Source organism: Phyllobates terribilis, unplaced genomic scaffold, assembly GCF_046119375.1.
Source record: "Phyllobates terribilis strain yellow unplaced genomic scaffold, ASM4611937v1 Scaffold_7__3_contigs__length_470593459, whole genome shotgun sequence".
Classification (NCBI taxonomy): domain Eukaryota; kingdom Metazoa; phylum Chordata; class Amphibia; order Anura; family Dendrobatidae; genus Phyllobates; species Phyllobates terribilis.
The window spans coordinates 57,990,666-58,013,433 of NW_027362767.1; the positions used below are offsets into that span (position 1 = coordinate 57,990,666).

General features: G+C 43.9%; 1 protein-coding gene across 9 annotated transcripts in view; it reads left to right on the forward strand.

Moving 5' to 3' along the window:
• KLC1 (kinesin light chain 1) overlaps positions 1–22,178 on the forward strand; it is a 46,688-nt gene extending 24,510 nt beyond the window's left edge. The window contains exons 6-16 of one of the 9 annotated variants that reach the window (XM_073638611.1): positions 84–171; positions 1,434–1,535; positions 2,289–2,462; positions 2,545–2,644; positions 2,753–2,802; positions 2,985–3,049; positions 3,966–4,074; positions 5,378–5,548; positions 13,629–13,759; positions 17,816–17,882; positions 21,252–22,178. In XM_073638611.1, coding sequence (XP_073494712.1) covers positions 84–171; positions 1,434–1,535; positions 2,289–2,462; positions 2,545–2,644; positions 2,753–2,802; positions 2,985–3,049; positions 3,966–4,074; positions 5,378–5,548; positions 13,629–13,759; positions 17,816–17,882; positions 21,252–21,317 — 1,123 coding nt within the window. In that variant the 3' untranslated portion in view covers positions 21,318–22,178. Of the gene's footprint in view, positions 1–83; positions 172–1,433; positions 1,536–2,288; positions 2,463–2,544; positions 2,645–2,752; positions 2,803–2,984; positions 3,050–3,965; positions 4,075–5,377; positions 5,549–10,008; positions 10,650–13,628; positions 13,760–17,815; positions 17,883–21,251 lie in introns of those variants that run through there. The other 8 variants (XM_073638613.1, XM_073638612.1, XM_073638614.1 and 5 more) reach the window with 8 other exon arrangements.
• Positions 22,179–22,768: the final 590 nt, after the last annotated feature.

The following is a 22,768-nucleotide window of genomic DNA, read 5'->3' on the forward strand; positions in this document are numbered from 1 at the left end:
GGAGCCAGACTTGCTGCACGTCGGTGCCGCGGCGCCTCTGCAACGTGTGAACTCTGCCTTATCCTTCTCTTACCGTGTTCCAGGGACCAGAACAAATACAAAGATGCTGCCAATCTGTTGAACGATGCCCTCGCTATTCGTGAGAAGACCTTAGGAAAAGATCACCCGGCGGTCAGTATCGTGGTTTTTTTTTTATTAATCCTTCCATCTCGGACTTTCTAATTTGCGCTTTTAAAGTGTTAACATTAAACTCAACAGGACAGATTACTAATGACCCGGCTGATTCCTAGAAGCGTCAGGTAGGGGTCATACAGAAGTCTGCACTCCACATGTCAATCATCTCTAATTGGCACCGCACCCGGCGCTTTATGCCGCGGTCCTTGCTCCAGCACTGGTTTACTTCTGATATTTTTACAACCATCCCAATTGCCTAAATGGGGCTTGTAGAAATCACCAGAAGAACACCACTAATGATCAAAACTTGATTTTCACTGAAATTTCTGCAACAAACCTGCCACTTCTGACCCAGCTGAAAAAATCTGCCGCTTTACTGATTTTTCTGCCGCTGTAGATGTGGACATTTATATACGTCTGTCGCAAGAAACGATGCAAAATCTGCAGTTGATTTCGGAAATGAAGACAGGACCCGCCTGCTCTCCTCACACCTGCCTGTAAAATGCAACTTTTCTTAGAACTTGGCGTTGTACGGTTGCTCTGTTGTTCCATCTGTAAATGGGCACCAGCTTTGTCCTTATGACGGACGCTGTCAGAAATATAGAGGGTGTGACTGCTCTTTACACCCAGTTATCAGTTTAGTCATACATTTCCAGGAGGAATAACAGAAGGATTTTTTGTTTTTGCAAAAGTTGCTCTTTTAAATTATTTCCCTGCTAAAAATATAAAGGAGCGCTGTCAGGCCGTCTTTAAGAGAACCATTAATTATTGGTGTCGGCATTGTACGTCCAGCGGAGATTGCATTTTTATTTTAGACTCCTCATGTAAGTGGATGTAGCAACTCCAAGTTTTTTGTTTTTTTTTTGCTGCTGCCGAACAAGATGGATCTTGTAAAGGCCAATTACACTAGGTGGCGACTGCGGTAATAAATGCTGTCACTGCTGCACCCATCTTGCATCAGTAATGGCTCTCATTGTTGAAATCCACATGTCCCTCGAATCCTGTCCCCCAGTTACGTCCGATCTCCGTCTTCTGTGCAATCAGTCGTTCATTTTTGCTTCTGGGAATGATCTATTGTCGTGTAATGTAATTTCGTCCACACTGACACATCTTCTGCCTCTTTTAATGTTAATTCCTCCTTTTCTCACATCTTGGTCTGAATTGATTTTCTGCCCTCGTCCTCGGAGACATCTTGTGCTTTGTGATCGTGCTGAGATCGCCGCCTTTGGATATTAAGAGGTGTCTTTATAAATTTGCAGGTTGCAGCCACCCTTAATAACCTCGCTGTACTCTATGGGAAACGGGGGAAGTACAAGGAAGCCGAACCTTTATGCAAGAGAGCCTTGGAGATTCGGGAAAAGGTAAGTCACCGCTACCTGCCACACATGGAGGCAATGGTTGCAGCCACAGACGCTGTTTAGGGCATGGCGCAGAAGATCAACCCATGGGTGTTGTATGGCAGCGGTGTTTTCTGGAGGAGGTAGCGGATTCTCCTGAGTAATAGTTCACGTCACCATTGGTCTGGTAACTAAAGCTGCCAGAAATCTACACTTGCCGCTGACTTTCTGGCCAACATTTTGTTTTAAAAGCCAAGGTGAGCGCTCAAAACAAGGGCCTTCTGATACTTCTCGGCGTATACGGGCGATATTTTTGCCCAGAATTGTGCTAGCTAGCTCAGCAATTCTTACTGAATTCTTTTAACCCGCCCCTTCCGTAAATCCGGCGTACAAGTCTGGAGCAGGCTCGGCATTCCCCACTCCTGGCAGATGATGGCTGTGTTACACAGTCATCTTCTAACAGCAGCGAGTGGAGTTGAACTCAACCCGCTGCTGATAACTTCTTCAACCTAAAGGGACTAGAAGTGTTATATTGAACTTATTGCATAAAATGCATTAATAATGTTCTAAGGTATTGATTAGCCTTTACCACGGACGTCCGTCTGTCTCTGAGGCAGAGCGCTCTGCAATATCATTGCGGTAGATCTTACCGACAGCCGAGGCTCTTCTCTGCTCCTTTTCAGAAGGGCAGAGGTTGTCATTCTCAATACTCTTGGGGTCAGGGACTTTTATAGGGGGCAAAAGCACATCTTGAATACCTTTTGATGAACTCCTTAGGTGCTGGGCAAGGACCACCCAGATGTAGCAAAGCAGCTGAACAACCTGGCGCTGCTGTGTCAGAACCAAGGCAAATATGAAGAAGTGGAGTATTACTACCAGAGAGCGCTGGAGATCTACCAAACCAAACTGGGACCGGACGACCCAAACGTGGCAAAAACCAAGAACAATCTGGTAAGTTCCTAACCGCGCCTGCCTGTGTGTCCTGCTCCTTATAATCATACCGAAGCCCTGAAAATCTTCTCCCTCGTTCCAGGCTTCTTGTTACCTGAAACAAGGCAAGTTTAAGCAGGCTGAGACTTTGTACAAGGAGATCCTGACCCGAGCACACGAAAGGGAGTTTGGATCTGTGGACGGTAAGGACTGTGCTCCTAATTAAAATTAACACCTTGGAAGTGACGTTCTGCTGACATGATCTGCTCATTTTATTTTTTTTTACTTTTTGATTTTCTTTTGCTTTGCAGATGAAAATAAACCAATCTGGATGCACGCTGAAGAAAGAGAAAAATTCAAAGTAAGTTTTACCAAAATAAGATTCACTGGACCTTATATATGGGTTCTCCAAAAGCAGTGGTTGCTCGCATAGAGTATTTTATTACTCGTTTTGGGTCCATACATGATTATATCAGAGCTGGTAATTTACAGCACAACACTCCTCTATGATGTTGTGTATGAATCGGAATGTGTTTCTCTTAGGGGAAACAGAAGGATGGCACGTTCGGAGAATACGGAGGCTGGTATAAAGCATGCAAAGTTGACAGGTAAGAGTGTCACATGGATGATCTAAAAATGGCAGAAACACAACTGCAGCCGTCACTTTAAAAGCAGCTAATGGATGAAGGGGTTGTCTACTTTGCACAATCCCTTCTTTTGTTAAAAGGACCATGCAACAATCAGCTGATCACAGGGTGTCCTGCTGCTCCCAACCCCAAAGATCAACTGTGATTAGTTGTAGATCCTTGTAGCACCTCCCCAGATGAAAGGATGCATTACACGGTAGACATTGACATCAACGGGATGGCCGAGAAATTCAGGAACCAGGGCACCAGACGTCCTCCATTGGTAACGAAAAATCACAATGTTTTGGCCGCGCAGGGCTTTTATCAGCCATGCATAGCTTTTTTTTTTTTTTTTTTATGACTTGATAAAGGCCCTGCACGGCCGAAACATTGATTTTTCTGTTCTATTGCAAGTATCAATGGGATGTCCATCAAATACCGAGACATCCTCCAAGACAGGGGGTTCCCTTCCTAAGTCCCAAACAGTGAATCCCTCCTGTTAACAGGGTTCTCTCATGAACTTAGCGCCTGCCTATACTACCTATATACATTATTGGAAAATTGTTGACCTTTATAAAGAAGGACCAGGACCGCCGCGACCCTCCTCTAAGAGCCAATCCTGTTGGCAGACTCGAACCGCCCTTAATCTGTTTATTTATCTAAATGGCCGCCATGTAATTACATTTCCTCCATAGCAGTCGCTGCAGGGTAAATGCTTGGCTGGTTGTGGTGTCACTGGCCAAAATCTTCTTTTATCCCCCCTGGGGAATCCTCTTGCAGCGGTATCTGCATTTTGCACAATATGCAAAACTTTTTATCTTCAACCAGACAGTGTGCTGAAAACTGTGCACTCTTTGTGCATGCGCTTTGTCTAAAAATAAGTCTCTTATGTGTCCAGCCCAACAGTGACCACAACCCTGAAAAACCTCGGAGCACTTTATAGACGTCAGGGCAAGTTTGAAGCTGCTGAAACACTAGAGGAAGCGGCGATGAGGTCACGGAAACAGGTAAGTGGCAAATCGTGGTGTCGTATCGTGATTGTTGTGAGTGCTTCATCCCTGTGATACTGAGAGGGGGCAATAACTGGGGAAATCTAGCTATGGAAGCACGTCGGTCTATTTGGACTGCTTGCAAGTGCATTGGCACACCCCCAGTGCACTTCCAGCATAATTTGCATATATCTTCAATGCTAGATTTCTGATGACAGGCACATTGGATTTCTGCAAATTAAAAAAAAAAAAAATAAATCCATTTTTCTTAGGAGACAAGCCTCCATAAACCTTTCCACTACTACATGTTGGCAGGTTCCCTTGAAACATTAGCTTAAAAAAAATAAAATAAAATTCCAGTTTTTGTTGTGTGCATTTTTGTAATTTGCATTGATGGGGTATTGCTGTAGTTGCATGCATTCATCAGTCTGTTTTTCTGTGTAACGGGAAAAAGCCAATTTTCGGTCTAAATTTTTATCCTACGAACGTGAGACTAGTGAGATCATCAGTATAAAGTGTGACAACTTCCCTCTCGGGCTCCGTTCTCCTGATGAGTTTTTCGGAGAGTTTTTTACGCTGCATATTTTTTAAAACAATGCAAGTAACCTACTTTAGTTAATGGGTGCAGAGCATCTCACTGTGGGAACTTCTCCTTATACTCCATTAGATGGCTCTGCCAGAGCCATAATCCCATAGATTGGTATCTGCGCTGGGCATGTGGTGCCCCAATGATTTCACAGCTGTTGAGAGGTGGTCTTTTTATTATTTTTTTTTATTTTTGTGCACACCCCTCTGCTAGACTGATTAGTAATGCCTGTACACTTCACATAAAAATGACAGGGTTGCTACCAAATAGGGGATAAGCCAATGTCCACTTTCAAAGTGGGCTAACAGAAATAGTAAAAATTGCTGAGAAAATCACTAAATTGGTACTAAGACAGTGAACAAAGCCTGTCTAGCATTGATTTCAGTGGCCAGCTTGTAATACTTCATTTTGCCAGCAGAGTGCACTGTAGGGAAAACGTACAGCCAGAGGCAGCGATCACCTGATCACATGCTCTTTAGTATTGGGAAATGATCGGAGGACCCTGGGAAAGACCCCTGTTTTTTTCCATGTTAGAGCACAGTTGTCACGTCGTTTCAAGCTGCATGGATCACGTGTGTGTCATGATATTGTGAAGGTGTTCGTGCCGTATGTGCATGCCTCCTGAGAGGGAAGATCCGGCTTTCCTTTCCAGGCTTTGACGTTTTTTGTACGTCACTTTTCTGCCTTCCTTACTTACATCTCAGGGGCTTTTTCCTTTTTTACTTGTAACGCAAGGGTCCTGTCTCACAGGGACTAGACAATGTTCACAAGCAGCGAGTGGCCGAAGTGTTAAACGACCCAGAAAGCATCGAGAAAAGGAGGAGCCGAGAGAGTCTGGACGTGGTAAAGTACGAGAGCGGTCCTGACGGAGGGGAGGAAGTGAGTATGAGCGTAGAGTGGAACGGGGTAAGTGCAGTACACAGTGCGGGCAAGTAATGGCCGGCCAGACCCGTCCGAAAACTCCTCAATGTGATCCGCATGCTACTGTGATCTGTAATAACCAGAATAAGCCTCCCGCCTGATAATCTCTCACCTGACCTCCTCTCCTTGTCCTGTGATGCTGATTGACTGTCCCGGGTCATCCTCTACCCAAATCGCCATTAGTAGGAGTAGAGCACTCACCTTTTTAGTTACCACCTGTTCCCATTACCTAGATTTCATTACCATTCACTACAGGCATGGCATCTCTTAGGAAAAAAAAAATATATTTTTTTTTATATAATTTGACACAGTACATTTTTTTTATTTCAATGACCCTCATTATTCACCAGATCGGGCCGGTTACAAAATGATTTACTGGATAAGAGATTGCATGCCTGTAAGTAGTTTCACATCTTCAAGGAAATCTGCATAATTTTGATTGTTGCCTTGCGGAGCTCAGAATTCTGCCATTTATATATCATTGATCTTCCTTAAGGGGATCGTCCAGGACTATAATTTCACTAATATCAGATTAGGATAATTGCCAGAGCTTACTTTGACATTTCTGTATCTTCCATTCACTCTTAAAGGAGACGTGTCTCTTGTCATAAATATGTAAATTTTTTTACCTGGTATAAATGCCACTGATCTCCTGAATCCAGAGTTATTTTCCTTTTGTTCCCACGCCTCTCTGTTCTTGAGGTATGGCCTTTTCTTATCTGTATTTAGATCTGGTCTTGTTGGCCTAGTGGGCGTGGTCCTCACCTCAGAGGGTGTGTTCTTGAGGACCACACCCAGATTTATATACAATGAATAGGAGGCCATATCTGGGGAACGGAGAGGCGCAGAAACAAAAGGAAAGCAACGCCGGATTCAGGAGAACAGCGGCATTTACACCTGGTAATAAATTAAGACAAGTGACCGGTCCTCTTTAAAAAGAGGGATTGTGCATGCTCGACCACTTCTTTTCTGGGGACTCAATCAGAGCCTCACCAATAATTTACCCCTTGGGACTCCTAATCGCGTCTCTTGTTCTGGTGGTCCTGCGGTGGTCTCCCCTGTAGAAGCCGCTGCAAGGGACGGGCTTCTTAGATGTAGGAATACAACATCTAGTCACTATCTTCCTCGTAGTTTCCTTTGCAGCCAGACACTCAATCAGCATCGTTTCCACTTCTGCACAATTTCCTATAATAATCGTGTGCCGCTCGGGACCCTGCCTCATATATTCTGCTGATTCATAAACTGTGTACTGTACTCTTCCCTTCATTTCTGCTGGACTCCGCATGTTCTGTATTAAACGTGTCTTTGCCTAACATGCAAATATTAGATAAGGGCATTTACAACAGTATTTCTAGGTCTGTGTCACGGCCCCTTTAATGAAATTAACCCATCATGAACCCCCCACCCCCATGATGTGTTATTAACTTATGGGGCCGCACTTAATAGAACAGGATTCTGGAAGCGCCAACTCTTCTGTTAGCCGGGGGTGAAGGTGACATTGACTATGAAGCCAGGATGTTATTTGTGACCCCCATATGACTCCCCAACCTCGTCCGATCTTTTTATTTTGGTTACATCATGCCATATTTTCTTTTCTTGTGTTCCGAGAGAAACGTACCACATCCCATATACTTTATGTTGTGTCGTTTTATTACAGCGTTTTCTGCCTGTGATACGTTCTTGCATGACTTTGTAAGATGCATGATGTATGTCGGCTCCATCTTTTCATGCCAAAAGCTCACAAATGGGTTAAAAGTGAAGTTTTAGGTGGGAGTTGGAGACAGTAAAGGGGCTTGAAATACTAGCTATTGCCTATAGTTTAAAGGGGTTATTCATCTTTCCTAACCATACGCCTTCTCTTTATGATCGCCGGGGCTGACCTTTTACACTTTTGGACCCCCTGAGAGCTGCTGTAGAGGGACTAGGAAGAGCAGTATAAACCCAGGAATCTCCATTTTAACATTCCTCCGGCTCTCGTCTTCCCACTCCGTATTGAACACTAGTGTCATCACTCTTAGGGGAAAGGTCTGTGGAGCCCTCCGCCTGCAATTGTGGCATCTGGGGGGGCTTTAAAATGCCGACTTCTTAGTAGTGCAACCTCCAGGAACATCACTCCAGGTAGGACGACACTGCTCTCCTCCTCTTTGCAGCGTTGTCGGCTGTTTAGAGAGATGAAAATTGCTGACTGTTTCCCTATGCAGTGGCGCTGATGTTCCCCACAGTACAAATGAGCATGGGCACGGTTTAAAGGGTGCGCAGCACTAAATCATTCCCCTTCATAACTAGATGGCATCATTGTAAGGTTGGAATACCCCTTTAATGTTATTTAACGGGGTTGTCTTGTGACTATAACTCCTTTTTTAAATGGAAACAAGCCGAGCAGCAGATTCACTAATCACGTGAATTCAGCAATCAATTCTGCTGTGGCCGCTGCCGTATAAAGCCCCCCGGACCCTCAGAATATACAAGCTGTCGCCATCCACATGGAAGTGCAGGGAGTTTATCTGGATACAAAACTGTTTTAGGGATTTTAGCAAGAGGTACTCAACAAAATCCGATTTCTGGCATGGTCACTTTTTGGTTGTACACGCGATGGTTTGCATGTCTGATCCCATGAGACGGCCTCCGATCATCACAGATAAATATCCTGACGTTTGCTGAAGCTCGTTCTACCCGTCCTCATCACAAAATGCTTCTTTAATTGTCGCCTTCCATTCACACACCTTGTTTTCTTTATTTTTCTGCATGTTCATGTAATCGTTGCATGTAGTCCCTATTGCTGCTTGCAATGCAAAAGTCACTTATACCAGTCCCAAGAATATATTCCTACCTGGTTCCAGTAGTAATTTGCCATCAGCTCCCGTCCACCCCATCTACTGAGGGAGCCCAATGCTTGGGGGTGCTTCCCTCTGGCTGTATTACTCTCTATATAGTGTATTTGTAGGATGCAATATATGAACCCGCGGAGAAACCAGAATATGTTCCTGTATATTTAATACAAGTATTATGTATGGGCCCATAACCTTGTAACACTGGTCACACAGAATATATCCATGATGTGTCTGCTATAAGTGATTTGCATTGTGACTTTTGGTCTCCCTTTGCTAATAGATTAGATACTTGGCCTCTACAATATACTGCCTTTCTTAACCTGGTCCATGTTGGTTCCTATATCTGAGCCCTTAAAGGAGAAATCCATTTAAAGTTCATGATCAAGGTCAGCCGCCTTTGCCACTCTGCAGAGATTTGTTATGGGGCAACCCCTTCACTTTAGAGTGTAAGTAACAGTCCTCAGCATAGACAGCAAATGGATAATCACCGCCGAGACTCCTTAACTGGAGAGCGAGGGTCCCGAAGTCACTGGTGTGACGGAGGCAGCGGTGAACATGTGCAGCCACTTCCTGTAGTCTATGAATGCTGCAGCGGTTGCACATTTACATTTACAAAGAACTTTTAAGACCCCCGTTCTCAGTTATACCCGCAGCGATCATACACTTATTATCTATCCTGTGGGTAGGCAATACAGGTTGTGTATAAGACAACCCCCCTTTTAATGCTTATAAGCTAGAATTGAGCAAAACGATTTGCAGGAGCCTGGTCTGTACTCCGCAGCAGCCGGACCGGAGCTCTGTGGAGGACGTGATGACGTTGCGTGACATCGGGGATGTCTGCCGACTGGAGTATGCAGGGCTCCACATTTACAGACTACTCCTACAAATCATTGCTCAACTCCTATTAAAAGTCTGATTTGTCAGTAACAGAACTTTGTGCGCTAACTGGTTTTTAAGGGAGTTGTCCACAGTTCCGACAACCCCTTCTCAATCCCTATGTCCCCCTCCCAGTAAAATACTCCCCTTCTGTGCTAGCATGGGCTCTCGTGCCATTATGTCATGCAATCCCTGTGGCCAATCAGTGCTGACTTCACTCTCCCCTCCTTTGGACAGATCAGACATCCAGATGAAGTGAGAGCTGTGGCTGGTGTCTCCTGCCCTCCGGATGTCAGTTACGTCTGTAGGAGAGAAGAGTGAAGCCAGCACTGATTGGCCACAGGGATTGCATGACACAATGTCACTAGAGCCTCGGGAGAGCCAGTGCTGGAACAGCACTGGAGATGGGTATAGGTGGTGTTTACTGGGTGGAAACATATTGAGAAGGGGTTGTCTGAGTATAGATCCCTGATCAGTGGTGATTGGAAATGGCAGTCCCTTGCCAACCATACGTGCATAGAACAAATGGTTTTCCCCTTTAAGTAGCTCTTTACTCATACCCTTTCCAGATATCTGGGCAGAAGTTAAAGCTTTAATTTCTTCAAATGACCAGATCGTGATGTCCTCTGGGCCATGCGACCTAGAAATACTGTCTGAAGGGGGAAAACTGTGAATTACCTCTCCAGTGTTTTCATGGAGATGTTCTTTTCTCTCTCTTTTTCCATTTCCTCTCCACAGGCGTAGATGCCTTGTGTGATACTAATTCTGTCTCCTGCATGACGGACGTGCTCCATCTTCAAGCTTTAACCTCTCTCTCCAGTACGGAGTGCAGTGTCTAGCACTTTTGTAGGATCCCCGTCCACGCTGTCATACGCACTTCCTTTTGTAAATTGACCATTTCCACCACAAGAGCTGACACTTCTTTTCTTTTTTTTTTTTCTTAACACTGTATATCTGTAGCTTTGTCCAAACTGTAATCTAGCAATGGAGAATTGTAACCTGACCATGAAGCCATGTGTTATTATAATGTATTACGTCACTAGGAAAGCACTTCTCAGCTAGCCGCTCTCTCATGGAAGGTAACTAATAATCTCTGGGTCCGTTAACGGCATGAAGTGGACCTCTAACCAGACCACCTGTACGCTGTAGAATTACAAAGCATGTTCTGCAAGTGCTTGAACCCGGACGTGGAGACCCATGGTGTGGTTACCATCCAACTTTGGCTTCATGGGTCTCTGGCGTTGAGTCTTCACTGGATTTAGAGCTCGTTCAGTCTTTAGTGTGACTTCATGGCAGTTGTGCTTCTTCTACTAATCCTTAAAGTGTATGGTGATTTGTGTATAAGTCTTTCTACCTTCTAATAAACTCTCTCCACCTGACCTCCGTCTGCTTCTTCTTGTCTGCTTGGTTTTCTTTCTTGCTAACTTGTCCTGGGGACCTTATCTGCAAGACACAAAACTTGGAGAGTTTCTAAATTCCTCAATGTGGACAACCACAAAGCAGGAGAAAAGTGGTGAATGTCCTGCTAAGGCTCCATTTTTGCCTAAAGGGGCGAGAGGCGCTAACGTCGGAGCATACATCAATCGCTTGCCAAGTATCTCACACCTGTCCGATAAGAGGGTTTCCATCTCTACTCAAAACGATACCTACCAATTATCCACGCTGGTATGTAGAACCACAACGTCATCAGCACCACTTACCTAATGGAGGAGTGGCGCTGGGCACATGCATAAAGCCTGACGGGTGTTATGATGGATGCCCCAGCTGCAGTGCCTCTTACCTCCCTATGTGGAAATGAGAGTTGCCAGATATCCCATTTGAACAGAGTGATCTGGAGACCGACCAGCTCCCTGGAAGGCTAACCATGGTTGTTATGCAATATGAACCCTACTGGGATTAAAGGGGTTCTGTGAGATAACTTTCTGATCGGTTGGTGGATGACCCATCCCCTGTGAGACCCGCCCTGATCGGTTGGTGGATGACCCCCCCCCCCCCCCTCCCCAGCCCTGAGACTTGCCCTGATCAGTGCGGGTCTCAGGGATGGGTGTCATCCACCAACCGATTGGTGTATGACCCTCCCCCTTCCCCATGAGACTCTCCCTGATCAGTTGGTGGATGACCCCTCCCCAACCCTGAGACTTGCCCTGATCAGTGCGGGTCTCAGGGATGGGTGTCATCCACCAACCGATTGGTGTATGACCCTCCCCCTTCCCCATGAGACTCTCCCTGATCAGTTGGTGGATGACCCCTCCCCAACCCTGAGACTCGACCTGATCAGTTGGTGTATGACCCTCCCCCCTTCCCCATGAGACTCGCCCTGATCAGTTGGTGGATGACCCCTCCCCAACCCTGAGACTCGCCCTGATCAGTTGGTGTATGACCCTCCCCCTTCCCCATGAGACTCGCCCTGATCAGTTGGTGGATGACCCCTCCCCAACCCTGAGACTCGCCCTGATCAGTTGGTGGATGACCCCTCCCCAACCCTGAGACTCGCCCTGATCAGTTGGTGGATGACCCCTCCCCAACCCTGAGACTCGCCCTGATCAGTTGGTGGATGACCCCTCCCCAACCCTGAGACTCGCCCTGATCAGTTGGTGGATGACCCCTCCCCAACCCTGAGACTCGCCCTGATCAGTTGGTGGATGAAAGTCCCATATACAATATATTCCGCCTATCCAGATGATTGACTGGGGTCTGACTGCTGGGACCCCCTCCCAAAGCAAATCACAAGAACTGGGGTAGTAGCAGTGAGCATTTGCGACATCTGCTCCATTCACTGCCTATAGGAGTGGAGGTCGCACATGCTCCATCCTCCGGATTGGTGGGGGATCTCCGCAGCCGGACCACCTGCAATCATACATTTATCTCTCTTGTGCTTGCAGATAGCTGGGGTCTAACATACTGCAGGTGTCAGATTCAGACATGATGGCGGGCAGCAGATAATTTATGGCCCTGTTATACTTTGTCTCAATATAATAAAATGATATATAACATCAAGCCAACCATGCATATGGCTGTGGTACGTTTCAGAAAATTATATTTATAAGCTGCAGTTTGTTTGGTGTGAAAGGAAATATATTTAAGTTTCATGTATGCAGCAACGACTGGAGCGCACGGGATGACGTTCTCCTACTGAATTAGTGCTGCGGAGTACAGCAGCCCCGATCCCCACTGCCGCAACGTCTGTGGGCACTATGTCTCAGACCAGCATATCATGGACCGGTTTGTGTGCCCCTATTATGGAGGCAAGTCCCGGTCCGAGTGCATTTCTAAGGCCCGTGTTATTGATCTCTAGAAGTTGTCACTTGGGGTCCTTAGACTCATGTTCACACCAGGAATTGAACTTCCAATAGGGGTGCACAAAATGCGCCGAGTTTAAGCTCCGTTCCGTTTCTTAAGCGCTTTATCAGGCGGTTTACAGAAGCAGATCCATCTGAAAGACATTGTGTGCAAATATCCTATAAAAGGAAACTTTGCTTTGCTTTCCCTCCCCGGGTCCGGATTTGAGTCTCCATCGTTTCCTCTCTCCCCTGTTTGTCTGCAGCGGTGATGTCATGGCAGCCAATTACTGAGCTCAGTGACTTTGAGTAGCCCATGCTGTCTATATGGGAAGCCCCGCTGAGTTCATTGATTGGCTGCAGACAATAAGCAGCGGTGAGACTCTGCACTGGACTTGGGGATGGTGAGTAATGCACAGTCTTTTGGGGGGTGGAGGAGGGTTTCACAATGAACTGGTAATATAAAAGATTTCTGAAAGGGATAACCTGTTTAAAGGGGTTGTCCCATTTTGTAAGCCCATTTCATATACCCTATTAAGAAATATGGAGTTGATGGAGGAGGGGTCTGTTGCTCTTACATAGCAAGTCTCTCCTCTGAATTCTGAAAGGGCTAAAAGCAGTGGCCTCCCCTCTAAGACGTATCCCAAGACATTGCCTATGCGAGACAACCCCTTTAAAGGGTTATTCTCCTCATAAATGGGTTTTGTCAGACAGTGCTTGTGAATGCCAACTTTTTTGCGATTTACTATTAAATAAAATTTTCAGCCGTTTTTGAGATATTCACACTTTTCTTGTTTACAGCTCGTTGCCTAGGAGACCGACCACCACTGCTAGAGAACAGGAGTGTTAATATCTCAATAATGGATGCAAATTTTAATAAGCAGTAAATTGCAAAAGTGCTTGTTTTTACACGTACTATCCGACAATATCTATCTGTGAAGGTGGGACTAACCCCTTTTTAATTTAGCAAATGCTACAGCTGTATATTAAGTGATAGCTTCATAAGTTATATACTAAATGTTCTCCCAATCCGCACATAACCGATGTCATTTTTCACGCCGTCTCAACCTTCTGTTCTAGGATGGCACTGGATCTTTAAAACGCAGCGGTTCCTTTAGCAAACTCCGAGCTTCCATACGACGCAGCAGCGAGAAGCTGGTCAGGAAGCTGAAAGGAGGCAGTTCACGAGACGGTGAACCAAAGAATCCGGGGTAATTATCCAAATCTAGCTGAGCTGCCGTATTCTCCCCCACCCCCGCCTGTAGCACTTAGCACTTTGGTGGCTGGAGAGGGCATATGCCGAGCATGCTGGTTGTATTATTCCTCAGGGATTGCTGTGAACACTTAAAAAGATTTTAATCCATAGAATTTATTTTTGTATGACTACAACTGTGAAAGATCCAAAGTGTTTCCTCACTTTAAGGATGCAAAAAAATGTGTATATAGATCATGGGTATCCATTTACTGTATTAGAGAGAACCCCCTTGTTTCATATCCGAGGTGGTTAACGTGGTGCAGGCTGCATTGCTTATAATGCATATAATAATCCAAGACCTCCTATAAAGTGATAAAATCTTAAAGCTGCCTGATAAGAGCAGCTGAGAAGAAGCTGCCTGATAAGAGCAGCTGAGAAGAAGCTGCCTGATAAGAGCAGTTTGGAAGTTATTAACCCCAGTTTCTCCCATTGCATTGGTTGTGCAGGCTTGTCCTCCTGTCCGATTTTGCCATCGGAAATGGAGAGATCCAACTGCCGTGGCATCCAGCCATCACCCAGGGAGTTAAGCAGGGTCCTATTAATTTAGAATAGGACCCATATATGATACCCAATGGGAGTTGAATGGTCACTCATCATGCATCTGCTCCCTACTAATTGCAATAGGACCCCAGTGGGCAGTCGCGTTACTCGATGCCTGACATCAAATTGGGCAGGAGAGATACAACTGTAGTAGCATCCAGCCATCACCCTGGGAGTTAATGAGGGCCCTAATAATTGGAATTCGACTTATGATACCTGATGGTATTTGAATGGTCGCCCAGTGTGCATCTGCTCCCTATTAATTGGAATAAAACCCTTGCACATTACCCCAATGTGCAGTTGAGTTTCTCGTGCCTGACATCAGATTGGGCAGGAGTGTGTGACGGGACAAGCCCCTTTTAAAATGCTATATAGCGCCCCCCTCCTCCCGTGCTAAGGTGGTCCCTGCCCGTCTGCTTCCATTGCTGCAGTGATCTGGTGCCGTAGACCCCAATACAGCATTTGCATTAGTCTCCAGCTTTGGGGTTTGTGCCTATATGCATAAAATCAAAACCACTAAGTGACCCATGGGGAAAATTTAAAGGGGATGTCCAGTTAGAACAAGTTTTCAGCTGTCTACAGAATAAGGTGATGTCTTTTGGGTAATTGGTGGTTCGATCACTTCTCCATGTATTCTCTGTGACTCGCCGGAGCCCTGTAATCTGCATAGAGAAATAATGCAGTGGCGGAGTGCGCACTGCCTCTCCATTCTCACTGGGATACTTTTTGGTATTTTATGACCTGTTCCAACCAATTAACACTTAAAAAATTGCCCTAAATCTTGGAAACCCCTTTAATATGTAAACTTGCAGGAGGGGGCATTATTTGATAAATTATATAATCACTCACTATAGAACTGCACCCCCCTCAGCAATGCAGCACAGGTATACCATAATGTTATAGCAATACTGCTGGGTAAAAAATTATAGACAGTTACTATTTTACAGAAAGGAAGTGCATTCTTTGAAAAGGGATTGTCCACTTTTTATTAGACAGTGAAATCACCTTATTCTGGTTGCCTGCAGTCACCACTAGAGGGAGCACGGGAGTTCTGTGCATACATTGTAGTCAGTAATGTGCGCTCTCTCCTGCGCTGCTGCATTGGGTGCTATGAAGGGCGCTATAGTGATGGTATGTTTGCTGCTCTTTATAAATTCATTGCATTTATATGTTGAACATACAGGAAATGATTAACCCCAGTTTCCTTTTTGTATAGATTTACACTGGATACCAATATAAAAAACATATGTATTTTAATATTTCACAAAGCTAAATAATTTGTTTGTTTTTTTTTTTGTTTTTTTTTATCATGTTTTAATCTTTTGGGAAAAATCCTATTTGCCCTAACAAGGTCATTAAAAATGTGAATTTTTGTATAACATATTGTTGAATAAATTGACTAAGTTTTAACTATGGTTCATTATTTTATTTTAGTTTTTACTTTTTTTATTTTTTAACCTTGTGCTGCTTAATGGGTGACATGTAAACTATCTGCTTCTGATAATCCTGTGCACTGATTGTTAATCACTTTTAACCCCCTAATGGGTTTGTTCCTAACCAGCGTTGATTTCAGCCGCATGGTCCTACTAATGCAGAATGCATTTATGTGATTATACATGTCTGCTCCATGTTCTTTACTTACAGCTTTAATCCTAACTAGAATAAGCTGCGGAAAAATGGCTTACATTCATCACATTGTATACTATAGGATGGTAAAACCTGGTTCACGTCATACTAGAGGAGTCAAACATTCCCTGCTGATTTGACATTGTATGTATGATACAAAGCTCCAAATCTCCAGCTTCCTTTTAAAAATTCGTATAGATAAATGTTTTGGTTTTTTTTACAGCCACCACTAGAGGGAGCTCTCTGTAGACAGATATTTAAGATTCTGCCTGCAGCCACGACTAGGGGGAGCTCCCCGCATACAGAGATACATGATGATCTGCATGCAGACACCACTAGGTGGAGCCCTGTATACAGAGATGCATAAGGTTCTGTCTGCAGCCACCACTAGGGGGAGCTCTTTGTATACAGATATACATGATAAGATCTGGTCTGCAGACACCACTAGGGGGAGCTCCCTGTATACAGAGCTACATGATAATCTGCATGCAGACACTTCTAGGAGGAGCTCCCTGTATACAGAGAGAAATCAAATTGTGCCTGCAGCCACCACTAGGGAGACCCCTTGCATACAGAGATACATGATGATATTCTGCATGCAGACACCACTAGGAGGAGCTCCCTGTATACAGAGATACATAATACTCTGCCTGCAGCCACCACTAGGGAGACCCCTTACATACAGAGATACATAATACTCTGCCTGCAGCCACCACTAGGGAGACCCCTTGCATACAGAGATACATGATGATATTCTGCATGCAGACACCACTAGGAGGAGCTCCCTGTATACAGAGATACATAATACTCTGCCTGCAGCCACCACTAGGGAGACCCCTTACATACAGAGATACATAATACTCTGCCTGCAGCAACCACTAGGGAGAGCCCTTGCGTACAGAGATACATGATATTCTGCATGCAGACACCACTAGGGGGAGCTCCCTGTATACAGCAATGCATATTACTCTGCCTGCAGCCACCACTAAGAGGAGCTCCCGGCATACGGAGATAAATCAAATTCTGCCTGCAGCCACCACTAGGGAGCGCCCTTGCATACAGAGATGCATAATATTCTGCATGCAGACACCACTAGGGGGAGCTCCCTACATATAGATTCATTGAGTGAAATAAAAGTGATGCAAAATCCCTATGCAGGTAGCTCCCCCTAGTGGTGGTGGCAGGCAGAAAAAAAAATGTCCGTGTATAATAGGGATTTGAGCAGGGTATTTGGAGCTTTGTCTGAAAACCTATGAACCCTAATCAACACAGAACGCTTTAACACTAGTCAGTGGCTTAAAGGGGTTAGAAAAACATTGCTGCTTTTTTCCAAAAAGAGGGCTGCAGTTTGTGTGATATTGCAGCTCAGCTATATACAGTAGAAGTGAATGGGGCTCAGCGGCGGTACCAGACAAGGTGTGGCGTTGTTGACGGAAAGCAGCCATGTTTTTCTATTACTGGACAACCCCTTTAACTGATGCCTTGCATTTGCTGTACAGGTTCTAAGGGATTTGCAGTGGCCCTGGAATTTGGAAAGGGCATCAGTTATGCCAATCACTAAGACACATGCACCAAGTCTGGTACCTCGGAGAGGGCGCAGGAACCGTGCGAAACCTTTCTCTCTGCCCCCCTTTGTTGGACGCCAGGCCCTTGTTTCCAGAGCAGGGTGTGATCGGTATCATGCAGTAACAGTGCAGGTGCCATTTCTCCAATATCCACATTTGTGTTGAAGGAGTAGTGTTTGCCCGCCAGCACATGGCAAGGGGCATATGTCTTGTATTACTGTGTCCAGACCTCCAGTGATTCTCATTGGTTTGTCCTTGCATGTCCACTACCCTGGTTGCAGCATGAAGCGTGCCAGTTCTCTGAATGTTCTTAACACGGGCGGCAAAGCTGCTGAGGACCACATGCAAGTAAGACGCCCAGTCCTGTTCTTCCCTGTAGTACTAGTGTGTGTACGGGTGCATGACGCGCGCCAGCTGTGCCAGTGCCAATGCAACTTAGACTTACCTAGACGCTGTGCCAAGTTCGGGGGCTTTGCTTGTCAAGATCTTTACTCAAAAGTGATCCCAGCACTAAATTGCTTATGTGCTACTTGTGTCCACCGCTATTTACTAACCTAATAACGGACTAACGTGCTTGTACCACTCCTTGTGCCCACTTTATCTTCATCTGATTGGGGGTGTCCTGTCCTTAAGAGAGGCCATTAATAGTCCTGGACACGAAACCTCATTATTAAATACTTTAATCAGAACCCTAAGAGTGTGGGGTCTTCCATTCAGGACCCCTATTTATTTGCCGAAAGTATAGAATGGCTGCAAAGAGCGTCTCTCGCTCTGGAGGACCCATCGTGTTTTGTGCGCTCCCCTGCAAATTATTAATATTAATGGGCGGTGTGTAATACTTCATTTCTCCTGTGGAGGTGCTGCAGGGAAATTGCACGCTTGTCCTTACAGATTTCACTTTTTTTTGTCCAAGCTGTGATTTTTAGCTTTTTAACAAAAAAAGAGATTTTATGCTTTGATATGGCAAATATTGGTAGATATACAGTTATATGAAAAAGTTTGGGCACCCCTATTAATCTTAAGCTTAATGTTTTATAAAAATTGGTGTTTTTGCAACAGCTATTTCAGTTTGATATATGTAATAACTGTTGGACACAAATGTTTCTGCCTTGAAATGAGGTTTATTGTACTAACAGAAAATGTGCAATCTGCATTCAAACAAAATTTGACAGGTGCATAAGTATGGGCACCCCACCAGAAAAGTGACATTAATATTTAGTAGATCCTCCTTTTGCAAAAATAACAGCCTCTAGTCGCTTCCTGTAGCTTTTAATGATTTCCTGGATGAAGGTATTTTTGACCATTCCTCTTTACAAAACAATTCCAGTTCAGTTAAGTTTGATGGTCGCCGAGCATGGACAGCCCTCTTCAAATGATCCCACAGATGTTCAATGATATTCAGGTCTGGGGACTGGGATGGCCATTCCAGAACATTGTAATTGTTCCTCTGCATGAATGCCTGAGTAGATTTGGAGCGGTGTTTTGGATCATTGTCTTGCTGAAAGATCCATCCCCTGCGTAACTTCAACTTTATCACTGATTCTTGAACATTATTGTCAAGAATCTGCTGATACTGAGTGGAATCCATGCGTCCCTCAACTTTAACAAGATTCCCAGTGTCGGCATTGGCCACACAGCCCCAAAGCATGATGGACCCTGCACCAAATTTTACTGTGGGTAGCAAGTGTTTTTCTTGGAATGCTGTGTTTTTTTGCCGTCATGCATAACGACTTTTTGTATGACCAAACAACTCAATCTTGGTTTCATCAGTCCACAGGACCTTCTTCCAAAAAGAAATTGGCTTCTCCAAATGTGCTTTTGCATACCTCAGCCGGCTCTGTTTTGTGGCGTGCTTGCAGAAACGGCTTCTTTCGCATCACTCTCCCATACAGCTTCTCCTTGTGCAAAGTGCGTTGTATAGTTGACCGATGCACAGTGACACCATCTGCAGCAAGTTGATGCTGCAGCTCTCTGGAGGTGGTCTGAGGATTGTCCTTGACTGATCTCACCATTCTTCTTCTCTGCCTTTCTGATGTTTTTCTTGGCCTGCCACTTCTGGCCTTAACAAGAACTGTCCCTGTGTTCTTCCATTTCCTTACTATGTTCCTCACAGTGGAAACTGACAGGTTAAATCTCTGAGACAGCTTTTTGTATCCTTCCCCTGAACAACTATGTTGAATAATCTTTGTTTTCAGATCATTTGACAGTTGTTTTGAGGAGCCCATGATGCCACTCTTCAGAGGAGATTCAAACAGGAGAACAACTTGCAAGTGGCCACTTTAAGTAGCTTTTCTCATGATTGCATACACCTGGCTATGAAGTTCAAAGCTCAATGAGGTTACAAAACCAAAAAAAGTGCTTTAGTAAGTCAGTAAAAAGTAGGTAGGAGTATTTAAAACAAGAAAATGATAAGGGTGCCCATACTTATGCACATGTCAAATTTTGTTTGAATGCAGATTGCACATTTTCTGTTAGTACAATAAACCTCATTTCAAGGCAGAAACATTACTGTGTCCAACAGTTATTACATATATCAAACTGAAATAGCTGTTGCAAAAACACCAATTTTTATAAAACATTAAGCTTAAGATTAATAGGGGTGCCCAAACTTTTTCATATAACTGTACATGTATTGGGACATAAAATCTCAATAGTAAAAATTTTTAGCCTCAAATGCATTTAAGAAAATAAAGTCCCAAAGGTGCACAAGCCTCTTTAAATATGTATTCACTGGGGCTATACAGTAACTTTGGCAGCAGCGTAATCTGGCAACCAACACTACTGCCATTACATGGGTTGTCGCCTGCTTGAAGACTTGCAGCAGGCAGGTCTGCCATATGCATCTATAAAGCCAGATACACACACATTGGTTTTTTACTCATACAGTAGAATAGCTGAAATTCTCAACTTATCCTCAGCAAACCCACAAGGGACTTCTGGTGCGCTTAATGGTGCGGACTTTGCAGTCGGTCAGTATATGCTATGCAGAGGGTGACACCTGCAGCGATGAATTTATGCTGTGGAATTTCTCATTTAAAGGGATTCCCTTAACTTTTCTTAATTAGATTTTTTTTTCTATTCTTCTTCTTCATCATAATATTAAAAATAACTCTAAATTCCAGAACTATTCATAAGCAGTAATTCAATTTAGCATCATTCACGTCCGTGAAGCTGAACTGCAGTACCCGACTCAGCCCATAAACAACAGGGGCGCTGTTTTTTGGAAGAAGGCAGGAAAGTGGGCCGATAACCCATGTATAGGCTGTAATAGCATGTTGGCACTTGACACTGCAAACTTTTTATTATTTTTATTGATAATTTTAGATGTAAAATTATTATTTAAAAATATGTTTTAGATGTTTATTTTTTAGTAATTATTAGGCTTTTCTTTTGATTATATTTATTAATTTATTTTTTATCATTATTTTAGAGAAGTACTCTTATTTCAAAGACTGTTCACACTTGCGTTGCAGCACCCATTTATAGCTGATGTCATGACCAGATCTGACAGGACAATGGCTCCAAACTGGCCCCCGTTGCTTACAATGGGGTCCATAGCGGTGACCATCATTTGTCGGCAGGAATTGGCTTTTGGAAGCTCCAATGCAAATGTAAACATGGACTAAAAAGCGTTTTGCGGAGCTCTATACACCCTGTTATTATGTTGATTTAAAAAAAAAATATATATGTATTTTCTTTCCCTTTTTCTTTTCACAGGAACGAAATAATTGTCTGACTGAGAGCCGAGGTCTGAGCGCCAGTCACACAGACCTTGCTCATTGAGACTCGCTACCACGAAGAACGCACTGAGACTAAGCTTCCCCTCTCCCCGTACAAGAAGCTTATTCCCGTCTGATGTTTTTACTTTTCTTAAAAAAAAAAGACAAAAAATTTAGATTTTATAAAATTTTAGGTTTTTGTTCCCCCATTTTTTTTTTTTTTTTTTTTTTAAATGACCCCTTTATTTATAGGTGTGTATGATGTATATAATTTGCTGCTTGCACTGTTGTCTGTAGAAATATAATATATAAAACGCCGATAACTCATAATCGGGTGACTGTTACAGCCGCCAAACCAATGGGCAGAAAACCTGTTGGTTTTTGGTCATGTTCATGGAGGGTGGGGGGGGACTTTGTTACAATGAAGACCACTCTAGAGGTAGGGAAGGAATCCATTTTATTGTAAATGACTGTTTACATTGCCCGGACAGGGACTGCGCACTTCTTTACTACATGAACCATGGACCACCGTCTTAATTAAATCCAATATCTTCTATTGCATTATTCCAAAGTTGGGTCATATGAACATATTCACCGCTTGGGGATAATCTACATTTACAAATTTTAATAGAAGGTCAGTTATTATAATTATCTGAAAACTGGTGTAGAAACAAAATGGAGCTACTTCCCATAGCAACCAATCGGATTGCTTCTTTAATTTTCTAACCTGCTTTGTAGAAATGAAAAGTGTAATCTGATTGGTTGCTAGGGGCAGCTGTGCTCCATTTTGTGTAGACATTGGTTTACATGCAGCACTTTTGTGACATTTTTTTTTACAATCATCTCTAAAGTGAAATGTTTATATTCTTGTGGATTTTTCACAGTAAACTGAAGACCTCAATACTGAAATAAATGGTTACTCTCACACCTTTTATGTTATATGTAATGAAATGACTTAAAGAACGCGCATATGTTTGAATTAGCTGTAAATGTGTTGGGTCTGGAAATTTGCCCACTTGTCATATTTGTTTTCTTCACCTCAAACACACTTCTATAAGGCCTCCTTCACACAAACCGGGCCTCATTTATCAAACTAGCCTTGTTGCCCCTAATCATAGCTTTCATTTCTTCAGTGGCCTCGGTAAAGTGAAAGCTGTGATTGGTTGGTAGGGGAAACAGGATCACTGAATTAAATATTCCAGTTGCATAGTGGAATGCATTCAGAACCATAAAACATAATTTTGATTTACATTGATAAATTTTAATATCCCATGGAGGTCTGGATTTGGAATGATCATCAAAGTGGAAAATCAAATTACAGGCTGATCAAACTTCAGTGGAAATGCCTCAAGACAAGGAAATGCTGCTCAGTAGTTTGTTTGTTCTCCACATGACCGTATGACCTCCCTACAACGCCTGAGCATGCTCCTTATGAGGCGGCAGATGTTCTCCTCCTCAGGGATCTCCTCCCAGACCTGGATTAAAGCATCAGTCAACGACTGGACAGTTGGTGGA